The following is a 13,784-nucleotide window of genomic DNA, read 5'->3' on the forward strand; positions in this document are numbered from 1 at the left end:
ACACAGCTGATAGGGATCAGAAGATGGCATAGAAATTTATATAATTTTAAAAGACACTATAAAATAATGCTGTATGCTTTAAATGTTCCCATTCCATTCAACTTTTAATTTTTTATGAATGTCCCAGGATTTCAGGCCACGTTAAGAGTTAGACTTAATTTTCATACTTTCAATTTAGAAAACTGGGTGAAATAAGCACAAAGTGAAAGAACTAACAGAAAAATAGTTCATTATGAATAGGAAAGATACTATGACTTTTAAAAAATGTCTTAAATTTCTGATAATTTAGGTTATATATGAAATAGGAAATAATATTTATTCTGAGATAAGGTTTTCAGAGAAAAGTGTGAATAATTCAGTCACTCCTTCCAATTAACTAAATCTGCTGATATTACATAGCTATATTACAAAATAATAAAGATTACTGAAGAATCTACTAGTAATTTGACAAGAATGTTTAATCTGAATAAAATGCTTATTAACAGTTTTCCAAAATTCAGATAAAATTCTTAAAAATCTCTAGTCTACTAGCACCTCCTAGTGGAAAGTTTAAAGGATACAATTCCAACCAATCGGAATTCAGAATAGTTATCACATTTAAAGCTGCTAAACCAATGGCAGTATGAATCCTTATGATACGTAAACATGCCTGGAAAATAGAAGCATAATTTCATCAATATGATTGATTTAAAAAAATCAGAGCGGTAAACATGTACATGGCATCTCATCTATTAGAAACAAAACATTTCAGCAATAGTTCTGTTACAAACTACCTTTCATGTTAAAATGTATCAAATACATGTCCAACGAATTTGCAAGAGCACTTTATTGTTCACTGGTATCCTGAACCAAGGGTAGAAACAGGGTAAAAAAGACAGAAACTAAATTAATCAGTTGATTTATAAAAACTATAGTTTTATACTTTATAAGTTATGATCAAAATTAATTTTGAGGATTATCTGGAGATTTCAATGTATCTCTGTCATCTCTATTTCCCATTACCAGAGAGATGCTGTATATACATATATACCAAATTAAGAAAAATAAAGAATAAGAAAAACACTTAAAACTCTCTTTTGAACAAAAACATTTAATGATACTAAGGATTATATAGGTGTTTTCTCTAAATAAAATCTAAATAAATTTCAAAGGTTTATTTAATGATTCTTATTTATTAAAATGGCTCATTTTTTAATGAAAGAGTCTTTGAATATTAGTGAAGAGCAAACTATAGTTCTGTTTTTTAATTTCGAATGTTCTTTTTATTTCAGTGACAAATTTTCATGCATTTGGCTTAGTCAGAAAACATGTGGATACTTCCTTGCAAATACACCTTGTGTAGGATTCCCAGTAAGATAATGAATATTATGCTCATCAATTTGGTCAGTTTAAAAAATGTAACTAACAGTCTTTAAAAAAATCATTCAACATTTATGGTTGACAAAAAAATCTGTAAAATCATAGGATAAATTAAAAATAAGAGTGACTACTTGAACCTAACAATTAGGGAGAAAACACTTTCATAAAAATTAACTACTCACCATAATCTGGATGAAAAATTTGGCGAATTAGAAGAAGGAACCATTCTTTAGTCAAGCCGCCCATATCCAAACCAGCTTCCCCTACAAACGTAACTTTCAACTTCTTTTTCAAGTCTGCTCTTTTCCGGGTTAACTATTTGAAGAAATTATAAAGTAGAGGAGAATAAAGGGAAGTAAAAACGAAATTAACTTTTTAAATTTTGGAATATGTATTATCTTATTTACAATGTCACAAAACTCCATCCATCCATCCATCTGTCTCCCAACACTGTATTAGTCAGGTATGGTAATAGAGATCAAGGAACAGAATTAGAGAGCTCAGGTAGCTTGCCCAAGGTTACTGTCTCCCAGCACCATATTGTCTCCAAGATTTTAATTTAGCAGAATACAGTACAAAGTAGTTCATTGCCTTTTAACTTGTCTTCAACGCTAAACTTTAAAAAAATCACATAACTAAATCAAATATTATCTTATAATAGCCACATGAAGATCTGGCTAAAGAACTGTACATGCATGAAGCTCTACAATACATATACATACAATCAAAGTATGTTTGACCCTAAATAGACCCAAGGTATCCTTGTAGATCAGACTTCTAGATGAGTAATCTGAGGTCTGGAGAAGTTAAAATGACTTGTTACACACCCAACCAGTTAACAAAGGTGGTCTAGAATCTAAATTATACATTCAGAAACATACATTTAAGTGTTCTATATGAAATTCTTTTCTGAAGATTTAACAAGACACTAATAAACATATAAAAATGAACATAAGGCTTAATTGTGAATACAGAACTGTTTTTAACTATGGTATCAAAATATAAGCAAGCAGGGCTTCCCTGGTGGCGCAGTGGTTGAGAGTCTGCCTGCCGATGCAGGGGACATGGGTTCATGCCCCGGTCTGGGAAGATCCCACATGCCTCGGAGTGGCTAGGCCCGTGAGCCATGGCCGCTGAGCCTGCATGTCCGGAGCCTGTGCTCCGCAACGGCAGAGGCCATAACAGTGAGAGGCCTGCGTACCACAAAAAAAAAAAAAAAAATATATATATATATATATATATATATATATATATATATAAGCAAGCACACTACTGGCATACAGAAACAAAAGATAGCTTACTAAGATTTTAGTAATAAGCCATATCATCAAATTTATTTAAAGCTTTAATCAAATAATACTATTCTGGAATAAATGATCAATACCTCATCAAGAGAATCGCTGACCAGATGTGTCCGTCTTACTTTCATATTTAGAAATAACATATTCATATCAGGTCTCTGTCTTCGAGATACTTTATCCACCAGACTTTGCTAATTAAAAAAGAAAGCAAACATTTCCATTTATACTTAAACTATAATCTCATTTAAAACATTTAAACACTTTAGTAAAAATCACTTATATTCTTCTCTTTGCCATCTCTCATAAACAATTTCATAAACACAATTATACAAATTTTGATTTATGATAATGCCCTACAATTATTTCATTTGGGGACAATGATAACGGAAGGGGATCCAAAATGGAGGACCTAAAATAATTCATCTTCTTTAGTAAAATAATGTTGCATTACTGTTTCCATATGTCTCATCTCTTAAATAGCAAAGTTTTCTGTTTAGTAAATACAAACAAAGCGGGAACATTGGAAACAAGGTATATATTTCTGACGATAAACTTGGCTTAAGCTTTTTTAGATACTGGATTTACTCTAAAAGTACAATTAGTCTACTTTCAGAAAGTAATTTTCAACATATTTCAGAAACCATTAACAATGTTCATATCCTTTGTCCCAGTAATTCCACTTCTGGGAATTCTAAACACAGAAAATATTTTATACAGTGAGATGTTCGCCACAGCATTATCTATAAGAGCAAAACTTTAGAAATATCTTAAGTATGTATCTCTCTAATGGAATATAATACAGCTATCAAAAATGATGGTCATAAAAACTATGTAAATAACATGGAAAATGTTTAGGGAATATACAACTGAAAAAAAAGCGGAGAAACAAAATTGTATATACAATATTGTTTCAACTCTGCTGCCTTTTAAAGATAATATAGGTAAAAACTATCAAAAGAAAATTTCCTAAAATGTTAGCAATAGTTATGCTTGAGTGATGGAAATATGATTTAAAAAATATAAGGAATATATAAATATCATGCTTGTATATTTAATTTATCTAAATCTTTTTCAGACTACCTCATCCTCTTTGGTAGCAAAGAAAATGAATTATTGTACAGATTAAAGATGAACACTTCAGATATTTTAAATACATGCAGCAATTTGCTTACTAGGTAAAATTTTAATGCCCCAAATCTACATAAGGCTAATTTCATGATTTTGTAGATTACTATAATAATACATTAATTCAGAGCCCTTCCTCATCTCTCCAATATTCAATTCTAAAGGCTTTTAGTAGTTTTTATTCCTTCTCTGTGTCCTCTCTTTTGTGCTCAAAGAGATCTATATTTCCGGGATAGTATGCTGTGTCGTGGACCTGTTTTCCAACCCTTTACTCTCTTCTATTCCCAGTCTAGCTCCTGGGAAGCTGTCACACTGGAAATATCCAACACACAAATTTAAATTAGGATGCTAATGGAAGACAAGGCTTAGTGGCTACTCCTCCCATCAGGAATTCATATTGAATAGAAAGTGTTTCAAATGAAAGAAATAACCAACAATGGTAGAATTTTAGACATAGTCTGATGAGGAAGTTATTTTTAGGCTGGGGAATCTCTTTTGCAACTTTAAAGTATACTATATAAGCTCTTGCTTGCATTAACTACTTATAAGGCTGTCCTTGTGTCAAAATAGTTACCAGTCTTAATTCCAAGTGGTATGGCAGTTTACAAGTTAAAATGCTGGGAAACACCCATAACCGATAATGCCACTTGACTCTTCAATTGCTACTCATTTGTGCCCATGCCCTGTGGAAGATAGCCTGGGACACAGTCTACAGCTGTCACTCTCCTTTTAATTGGAAGAAAAGTTAAAAGAAGATTATTTAATATTTTAAGTGACACAGCAGAAGACTGCTCAGAGGAACTTAGATAAACTTCTAGCTCTTTGGATTTTTCCCTTATAAATATAAAAAAATCATAGCCCAAGGTTAAAAAAAAAAAGCACTAAAAAGGCACATGAAATTGCATAAATGCAACTAACTGAAAACGTCAAAATGACAAGCTATGTAGACTAATCTTTGAGCCAATATCTACCCAAGATTAGGTAATAATTCTGTGCTAAATATACCTGTTGAAATCTACTTTTCAGCAGGGTAATGTGGCTATGTTACTCCTTTGGTACACATAGGCAATAACATTTCTTGTAATATTCCAATACTCAGTGTAAACTGACTCTGGGATGTCACTAGTCACTCGAATCTTTTGTCCTGCTCTGTGACAGGAAAAAATACTCACCTTCTGGTGAATTACTGAAGAATAAACAATTCTTATTTTTATGGTATTTTGAAGTATTACAATTTATGCATTAGGACTCTTTTTATATTCTTAGACCAGACACAGAAATCATTTCCTTTTACTCTATGGGTCTGTCTTGGGTCTCTTTATTTTAAGAAGACTACAGCCAAACCTTCCCTCTAAGTTTTAAAGTTGCAAGTAATCATGTCACAAAAGCAGATACTCAAAATATATGAGCATTTAAATGTACAGTCTAGAGCTGTAACCTAAAAAAAAAAAGCTCAGTCAATCTGATATATATTAAAGTACCTAACTTTACTGTGCTGTGCTGAAACCATGGTAGGCTGTGGACAGGACAGGCCCAGAGATGAACTTCATCCTGCTCCATTAATTTGTCTAAAGCCAGCCTGACTGCTACCCCAGTTTCAATGGGCCTCCATGCATTTTGGTTCCCTAAGGATCATTAAACATCTCTCGCCTTTGGACATATTTTCTGTTTTTCAAGACTACACTTTTTGTTACATTTCCTAATTTTTCAGTTGTTTCTATTTGACTTTCATAAAATCTAGAAAATGTGTCAGTGGTTTGAGTAGTTTGCTCTTAAGGACACTCCTTTCCTTGTCCTCACTGTAGTTCTTTCTCACCAGTGCTCTGCTAGTGACCCTGGAGGATGTTATCTACAAAATGATGTCCAACAAGTTCCGAGTACTTTGGATCTGTGAGAGGCATTTAATCTCCATGCTATATTTATAATATAATGAGAAGTTGATGAGGGGTATCTTTTCCCCATATCATGAACAGGTTTAAGTACTTTTTGAGGGAGTATGATATGAATTTTACTTTTAACATTTCCTGATTATGCTAGAACAATTCACAAGACATTTGACTTATTTGTTAAATTATTTACTATATATTGATTATAGTCAGCATAAATGTTTTCATAGCTGGCTTACCCTTGCGATGCTTATCATCTGTTGCTCTGAGTCTCTTTGAATAATGATTTTTTTTGCAGCTACAGAAATAACGAATGGGTACTGACAGAAGGAAAACCTGCTCAACAAGTGAAAACAGAAAAAGCAAAATGGTGTATTTTTAGCAAAATTATACTAAGGGAATCTAAGGTACCCCTTCTAACGATATTAAACATTACTTTTGTATTGTGTTTTACCATTCACAAAATGACTTTATGTGCATCACTTCTTTGAATCCCCACAGCCCTGCGAAGTATGCTTCATTATTAGATGTGCAGTGCCTTTATTCTCTAGAGGAAGCTGCACCTAATGTTCTGAAATATGTGCTAACGGCTTGTATTGTTTGTACAAATAATTTCAGTTTAGATAGTCACTTGTATATCATTACCTGGGAAAAATATGGGCAACAGCAGAACCAGGAGGCAGAAGTGTTGATGAAGGATTTAGGACAGAAAATTCATGTGCAGAAATTAATATAAGAATCCATTACTATATGGATATTTTCTGATGCGTGAGCTTCAGAAATGGGAAATGTAGCAATAACTATGGTAGGAAAAGTAGTAAATTTAAGAGCAATAAAATAAAAGTTAGAAAAAGGTGTGTTGCTTTAGCACTGTATTTAATGATGTAGTAAGATGAAATGGTATGTATTTGTAAAAATACAACATTTGATCAAAAGTTATGAAAATAACTTCTTTCCTGGGTCAGAGCTCATTCTATGTTATATAAAAGAGCCACAAACCACACAGAGAAATGCACTTAGAGAGAACTAGTATCGTAGCAATGACACTTCAGGAGTTAGACTCCCACCAGAAGTGGCTGTAATGCATCCATCAGTTACAGTTGGAATGCACTGAGGACAGTCAAGCAGTGCATCTGTGACCACTGTGCAATGTAGGGATGACGAGGAAAAAGGAAATAGCCCTAGTGTGAACTGAAAATGAAATGGCTTTCCCCTTGGGATGAAACTGTTAGAAAGCAGTAAGAAAACTGTTCAGGATTAATGTGTAATAATTTTGAATCACTAAGTGCTAACTAGAAATTTGGAAATAAAAAGAAGTGCAGGGCTTCCCTGGTGGCGCAGTGGTTGAGAGTCCGCCTGCCGATGCAGGGGACACGGGTTCGTGCCCCGGTCCGGGAGGATCCCACATGCCGCGGAGCGGCTGGGCCCGTGGGCCATGGCCACTGAGCCTGCGCGTCCGGAGCCTGTGCTCCGCAACGGGAGAGGCCGCAGCGGTGAGAGGCCCGCATACCACAAAAAAAAAAAAAAAAAAAAAAGTGCAATGAACTTAGTAGGATAATGTTGGTCTTATGTACTTTAAAACGGTGCGTCTCAGCCTTTCCCCAGTCACGGCACGTAGACAAACCATACTATGTGTATGACACACTGAGATAAACAGATGAGGCTGCCCATGGCCAGACATGTGACTTGCCCTGGGGCTCCGGTCCCCCTCTAGGTCCAGGGTGGCTTCCCAAGGGCTGAAGGGATCATAGAATCAAACCTCTGTTAACTCATTTTTGGTACAACAACGCTATGGCACAGTGTTTAGAGGAGCTCTGCATTTTTGAAAGATGTCACTGAAATATGCAAAATAACTCTCGGAACTGTATTGTGGTTTTGTCTACAACATTACAATTACATTAAAGTGTAAAATAAACTTTGTCAAGAAAACATCCATCAGACTGACCAAGGTCCCCAGAAACAGAATTCTTAGTTCAGGTGTGGACAGAGATACGTCCAGAAAGCTAGTCTATGTTTTAGGCCAATTCTGGTAGAAAGGGTCCCTGGGAGCCTGAACCAATTTATGAAGTAACCTGGGGTTTTAGATTACTTTAGATTACTTATATCCACATCCTATTTCTTAGTCAGTCTCCTTTAGAATAATGCATTCTGCAGGATATCTTGTGGTCTGGGAATAAATTAAGTCTGGGATAGTCTTGCTGGTTTAATCCAAAATGTAAGTGTGAATATAAGGTGCAGGGTAATAAAGAATTCGGCCAAGTGTTTCCAAAATCTATTATACTACTGTAATAAATCATTTCTAGTAAAGCCATTTCTCTGTAACATCCATTCTTTTAATACTGTGTATAAAGGACAAACACTTCATCCACAGAAAAAGGGAGAAAAAGAGTGAATGTATGTGTGTATGTGCACACACGTGTGATCACTGTGTTAGATCAGGCAGCGGCACACTATGACCCATGGGACAAATACAGCCTACAACCTAGGCTTGTGAATAAAGCTTTTGGGACACAGACACACCCCTTCAATTACATATTTTCTAAGGCTGTTTTTCGTGCTATAATGGTAGACCAGAGACTGTATAGCCCAAAGAGCCAGAAACATTTATAATCCTGTACTTTGCAGAAAAAGTTTGTTGACCTCTGTGCTAGGTGACGGCACATAGAATAAGATATAAGAAACTGCATACTAAGATAGAACTTTTCCCTTCTTAAAAAGATGCTACTAATCGAGCCAAAACCATATTAACATAACTATAAATTCAAAATGTAATAGAAAAAGAAAATGCTTTAAGAAATATAATGATATTTCAAGGCTGGATATCTAAACTACATTTATAAGTTTATATGCAAAGGTATGTGTATATTTAAATTTATTTACACAAACTTAAAAGCCAGTCATTATTTTGAATAGCATTTTATTTAGGTGAGTAATCAGATGAGCTTTTGATCATACCTGTGAGAATTTCCAAAGCTCTGCCAGGTGTGGTATTCTTCCATGAGATCAATATGATCCAATGTAGAATTATAGAAATCAGTATAAGGAATAAGGGGAGGATGAACCAAATTGTTTGCAGTATCTGTAAAGATAAATTCTAACATAATGATCTTTCCTAACATGTACATGATTCATTCTAATAATAATAAGAACATTTTAATGCCCACCAGAAAGCTTTATCTAGAAATTCCTACTTTAAGCAATTGTAGTGCCAAACGAAAAGGTAGTTTTAAAATTGTGGTCAAAATGAAGGCAATAATTTCTTGCTTTAAAAAAAAAAAACTTGAATCGTGGGGATTATAATAGTATAGTAAGGGGAGTAGGCAGATGGCCAGCTACGCATCCTATTTCCCCATCAGGGTGTTCTAGGGGGCTGCAGGAATGAATGGAAGTTCTTGTATTCTTAGGAATCACTATGTAGCAGGTCGTATGCAGTTGAGAGCCATAAAACAGAATATTGTCCAATAAAATGCATAAAGCTTTTTCATGCTTATACATTAATTGTGAAATCCATTAGCAAAATAGAAAATAAATCACTACAACTCTTCTCCTCAAAGGAATGGTTTAAGATGTAAGAATGCTTCTATAGTATTTTGAGATCCTTATGGAAATGTCCTTATATTTAACAAAAGAAAAGTAAAGATGATTGAATAATAAAACCTACTAAGTAAAGCCAACACTTTAGATGCTGATGGGATCCACCAGGAACACTTTGATATAGGTGGAAATTCTTCAGGCTTTGCAGGAAACAGGCGTAAAGAAATAAACTGCAGCAATCTCTCTACCAATTGTTTGAACCTCTTCTGGGATAATCTGGTAAAGATTTTGAAATAATTCCAATCAAAATTCACATTTTCTACTTTGGCAATATATTTGTTAGAGATCAAAGTTCATCCTTCATACATAAAATTTTAGACTATTTCCCCCAACTCTATTTCTTAAATTGCCAAAAATTTGAAAAGATGCAAAATCTTACCTCGAATATCATTTCTTAAATAAGAAATAAACACCAAAATTACTATAAAGTTAGCATTAAACATTTCACTTTTAAGGCTTTTAGTATTCAGTCAATCCTCATTCGCAGACTTTGTATTTGCAAATTCACCCATTCCCTACAATTTAATTCTGATCCCCAAATCAATAATTGTGGCGCTTTCATGGTCATTTCATGGCTGTGCAAAGAGTGGCAAAAAATGGGAGTTGCTTATGCCGAGGCTGAACAAGGCCACACTCTGCCTTCTTGTTTTAGCTCTCATACTGCAAACAAGTGTCCTTTATGCAGTCTACTTCGGGTCATGTTTTTCAAATTCTTGTGCTTTTTGTTAGCGATTCTGCTGTTTTAAAATGGCCCTTAACTATAGTGCTAAAGTTCTGTCTAGTGTTCCTAAGTAAAGAAGGATGTGATGTGCCTTATGGAGAAGGTACTTATGTCAGATAAAATTTGCTCAGACATGAGTTATGGTGCTGTTGGCCGTGAGTTCAATGTTAATAAAACAAAAATTTATATCAAATAGGTGTCTTTAAATAGAAATACAGATAAAGCAAGGTTATGTACTGATTGGTTGATAAAAATGTTGTGACCAAAGGCTCGCAGGAAGCTAACCCTGTATTTCACTGTTCACCAATTCAGTGTTCCCAGTAGCTTTATAGAACATAACTATTGTTAATAATAAGAATCGACCATATTTAAAATTAATTTTGGGAATATTTAGCTTCTTTAACTTTTATTAGTCATGGGGAAAAGTAATTGTTAATGTAAGTATTTTTCTGTGCAAAAAAAGTACTGTACTTTTATAAATTGATATTGATGGCTAGTATGTTTTACAATGATTTTTTAGGTAAGGAAAAGGCATTGTGTAAATAATGGTAAAGTTTATTGATAGGAAATAAAAAGACACAAATTAAAATAGTAATGTATGAGCAAATCCAGTCACCATCTTTGAGATATATGAAAAATCAATGATAGGAATGTGCTGTATAAAATGCAAAAGCAGTGGACAGAAATCTCAACAACAGCTGGCACAAGCAAAATGATTACTTACATACAAAACAGATCTTTAATGTATCCTCTATGTAGTACTAAAGAATATGCTTATAATTGGCTTCTGAAGCACTGTGAATTATAAGTATCATTTCTCAAAACCTGAAAACAGTTAATATATTTTCTTATAAAGTTACTAACAAACTTAAAACTTTAAGATTATAAAAGTTCTTAATATCATAGAATAATTTACTTTTTAAACCAGTGAACTAGGAAATGATGGTCAGCTTCCACTAAGGTAGCTATCTGTCGTAGCAAGTGAGCATAGATGACATATGTAGATGTGTTATTAAATTGAGGATTCTGAAAAAGATATTAAAGATAATTGCGTTAAAATTTTGTTAACATGTAAAAGGAAAGACACTATGCTTAATGAGCTAAGTGGCAAATTCAGAAAACTAAATTTGAGATTATGAAATACTAGGTGAAATCCTTGAAAACAAGAATCTATTTGTTTAATTATTTAATTAACAGAGACTTGGATTTCCACTATGGTCCAGTGGCTTTGGAATTAAGACAGATCTGGGTCTGAGGGCTAATTCTACCACTTACTACTATATGCCCTTAGGAATGTTCCTTAAACTTTGATTCTCAACTTCCTCATCTGAAAAATGGGAATGATAGTATCTATCTTGGAGGTTGTTTTGAGTATTAAAAAAAACTGTATGTAAAGCACGTAGCTCACTGCCTGGTATAAATGGTGGCAATTACTACTATCCAACTAAACAAAAACCTGGTTCTTCCTTGATTAAAAAAGGGGGAGAGAGAATGCTAGAAACATAAAAGCTGGTAATGAAACTTTTGCCATTGTGAAATGAGTTATTTGCATATTTCACAAAGAACAAGGGGAGAACCATATAATAGCTTCAGAGAACTTTTAAGTGTTAGAGTAGAGCTTGTAAACCAAGCAAAACCTCTAGTTATATTTCCAAAATCTAAAACTCCATCACAGTGTACATTTCAGAGCTCCATGGGAAAAATGAGTACTATTGAACAATAAACAAAAATTGTAAAAAATAAAAGAGCACCATGTGTTTTTCAAAATTGACTTATGGTCAGGATGGTTCAAAATGAGGGAGTGACCCCAGATGATAAACTCATCAAGTGATAGCTCATAAGAACAAGATGTCATGAGCAGAGCTTACTGCTGACCAATACACTCACTTAAAAATTTGAGCTTCATGTTGTCACTTTCTAGCTTTTACTATTCTCCAGGTATATTTCCTCTTTTTTCTAGTTTTGTCTTTCTCCTCTTACCTCTTTACTTCCCGTCCTCTCCTTACATCCCTCAATTACCTCTTATCTATTTCCCCTTTTTTTGTTTCCTCTCTCCTCCTTCTTCTACCCCATCTTCCATATTTCCTTTTATTGGACATAATATTGAACTAAACATCCTATCTTATTTAATATAATTTTTTCTTATCTTTAAATGAGATAATCATTTATATGAACACCTTTGGTAAATTGTAAAGAATAATACAAACATAGTATGCTAGCTATGGGAATAACATACTTCTCAAAAAATTATAAAAACTAAAATTGCTTTTCATTTGTTTGGACCTTATTTTTTTTTTGTATCAATGAATCTGTATCTCTCAAGAGGAAAAAGTTAATCATATTTGCTTTAGCAAATATAAACAACCACTTTGATTTTTCCATTAGAATTCTAGTTTAAACATTTATTGAAAATACACAGAAAGTTAGAAACCCACTAATTGGGAAATAAAAGAAAGTTTTGGAGTCCCTTAAAAAACTGGTTACAAGAAAGGAAGTTGACTGGAGGAGGAAAAGTGCTCCCATTCTGTTTGTTCCAGAATCCCACAGCAGGAAGGCAAGTTAAAATATTAATCCTGGAGATAATTTAGCCTTCCACTGTTTATTTGTTATAGCTTTAATTCTCTGGTTACAAGTAATTATAATCTAAAAAAGCATCAAAAATGTTGCTCAAAATAATACTTAGTATTTGATATCATTTCACTTACACATGCATAGATTGAGATATGAATTACACACTTCAACTATGTTTTTGCTTTCTTACCTGTAAGAGTATAAAATATGCTCTAAGATCATCTTTTGTTCGTGGACTGAAACAGAAATAATTGTAATTGATTAAAGATGAATGTTTAATCTTATAGTATCTAATAAAAAATTATCAATGTTTCTGTGAGAATTGACTTGATAAAAGCCAAAAACTAGACTTAAACCTGAAAAAATAAATCATTGCCCAAAGTGTACTAGATGATCTTTACAAGATATAAAGCCACATCATCTGAAATATAAATATAACATATGTGTTACATTTTGAAATTGATATATATACACATGTATATATATAATTTTTAAATTAGTAGTAATATTTCTCTGTGGAAGAATTATCTTGACTGAATAATGATTTAAATTATTTAGGTTTAAATAAAATCTAAACTATTTCTTTCTATACTATTCTACATAATTGTCAGATTATTTTCTCAATAGGACTACTGTTTTGTTTTAGAAATTATATTTGAAAACATTTTAAAAAGCTCAAAGCAATTCATAAATATTAAAATTCCTGGTGATAGGAGAGTCCCTTTATTTTTGTTTTCCCCATTTTATAGCTGTACCATGAAAACTTCCATTTTCCTGTTCTATGCACTAGTATTTTAGTACAGTATACAGTTCTGGGTACAGAAATTGTAGTTAAGATCACAGGCTCTCTCTCTTTTTTTTTGCGGTACGTGGGCCTCTCACTGCTGTGGCCTCTCCCGTTGCGGAGCACAGGCTCCGGACGCGCAGGCTCAGTGGCCATGGCTCACGGGCCCAGCCGCTCCGCGGCATGTGGGATCTTCCTGGACCGGGGCACGAACCTGTGTCCCCCGCATAGGCAGGTGGACTCTCAACCACTGCGCCACCAGGGAAGCCCCATAGGCTCTTTTGCCAGACAGCCTGGGTTCTAATTCTGACTCAGGCACTTACTGTGTTAATGTGGGCAATTTACTTCTCTGTAAATTAGTTTCCTCAAGTGTGAAATGAAACTAATCATATTATCTATTTCACAGGATTGTAGTGAAGATTCAATGAGAAATACATGCAAAA

The 13,784-nt window shown here is 33.8% G+C and overlaps 1 protein-coding gene across 4 annotated transcripts in view; it reads right to left on the reverse strand.

Annotated features, from left to right (window-relative positions):
- The window catches only part of HECTD2 (HECT domain E3 ubiquitin protein ligase 2), an 80,860-nt gene that overhangs the window by 20,474 nt on the left and 46,602 nt on the right, over positions 1-13,784 (reverse strand). For all 4 annotated transcript variants that reach the window (XM_081251569.1, XM_081251567.1, XM_081251568.1 and 1 more), the window contains 8 exons: positions 12,748-12,793; positions 10,903-11,012; positions 9,333-9,481; positions 8,627-8,750; positions 5,911-6,007; positions 2,744-2,851; positions 1,542-1,674; positions 561-649 (listed from right to left, as the gene is read on the reverse strand). In XM_081251569.1, coding sequence (XP_081107695.1) covers positions 561-649; positions 1,542-1,674; positions 2,744-2,851; positions 5,911-6,007; positions 8,627-8,750; positions 9,333-9,481; positions 10,903-11,012; positions 12,748-12,793 — 856 coding nt within the window. The remainder of the gene's footprint in view (positions 1-560; positions 650-1,541; positions 1,675-2,743; positions 2,852-5,910; positions 6,008-8,626; positions 8,751-9,332; positions 9,482-10,902; positions 11,013-12,747; positions 12,794-13,784) is intronic.

The sequence above is a fragment of the Mesoplodon bidens genome, assembly GCF_964165515.1.
Source record: "Mesoplodon bidens genome assembly, chromosome: 1".
In the NCBI taxonomy this organism is placed as follows: Eukaryota; Metazoa; Chordata; class Mammalia; order Artiodactyla; family Ziphiidae; genus Mesoplodon; species Mesoplodon bidens.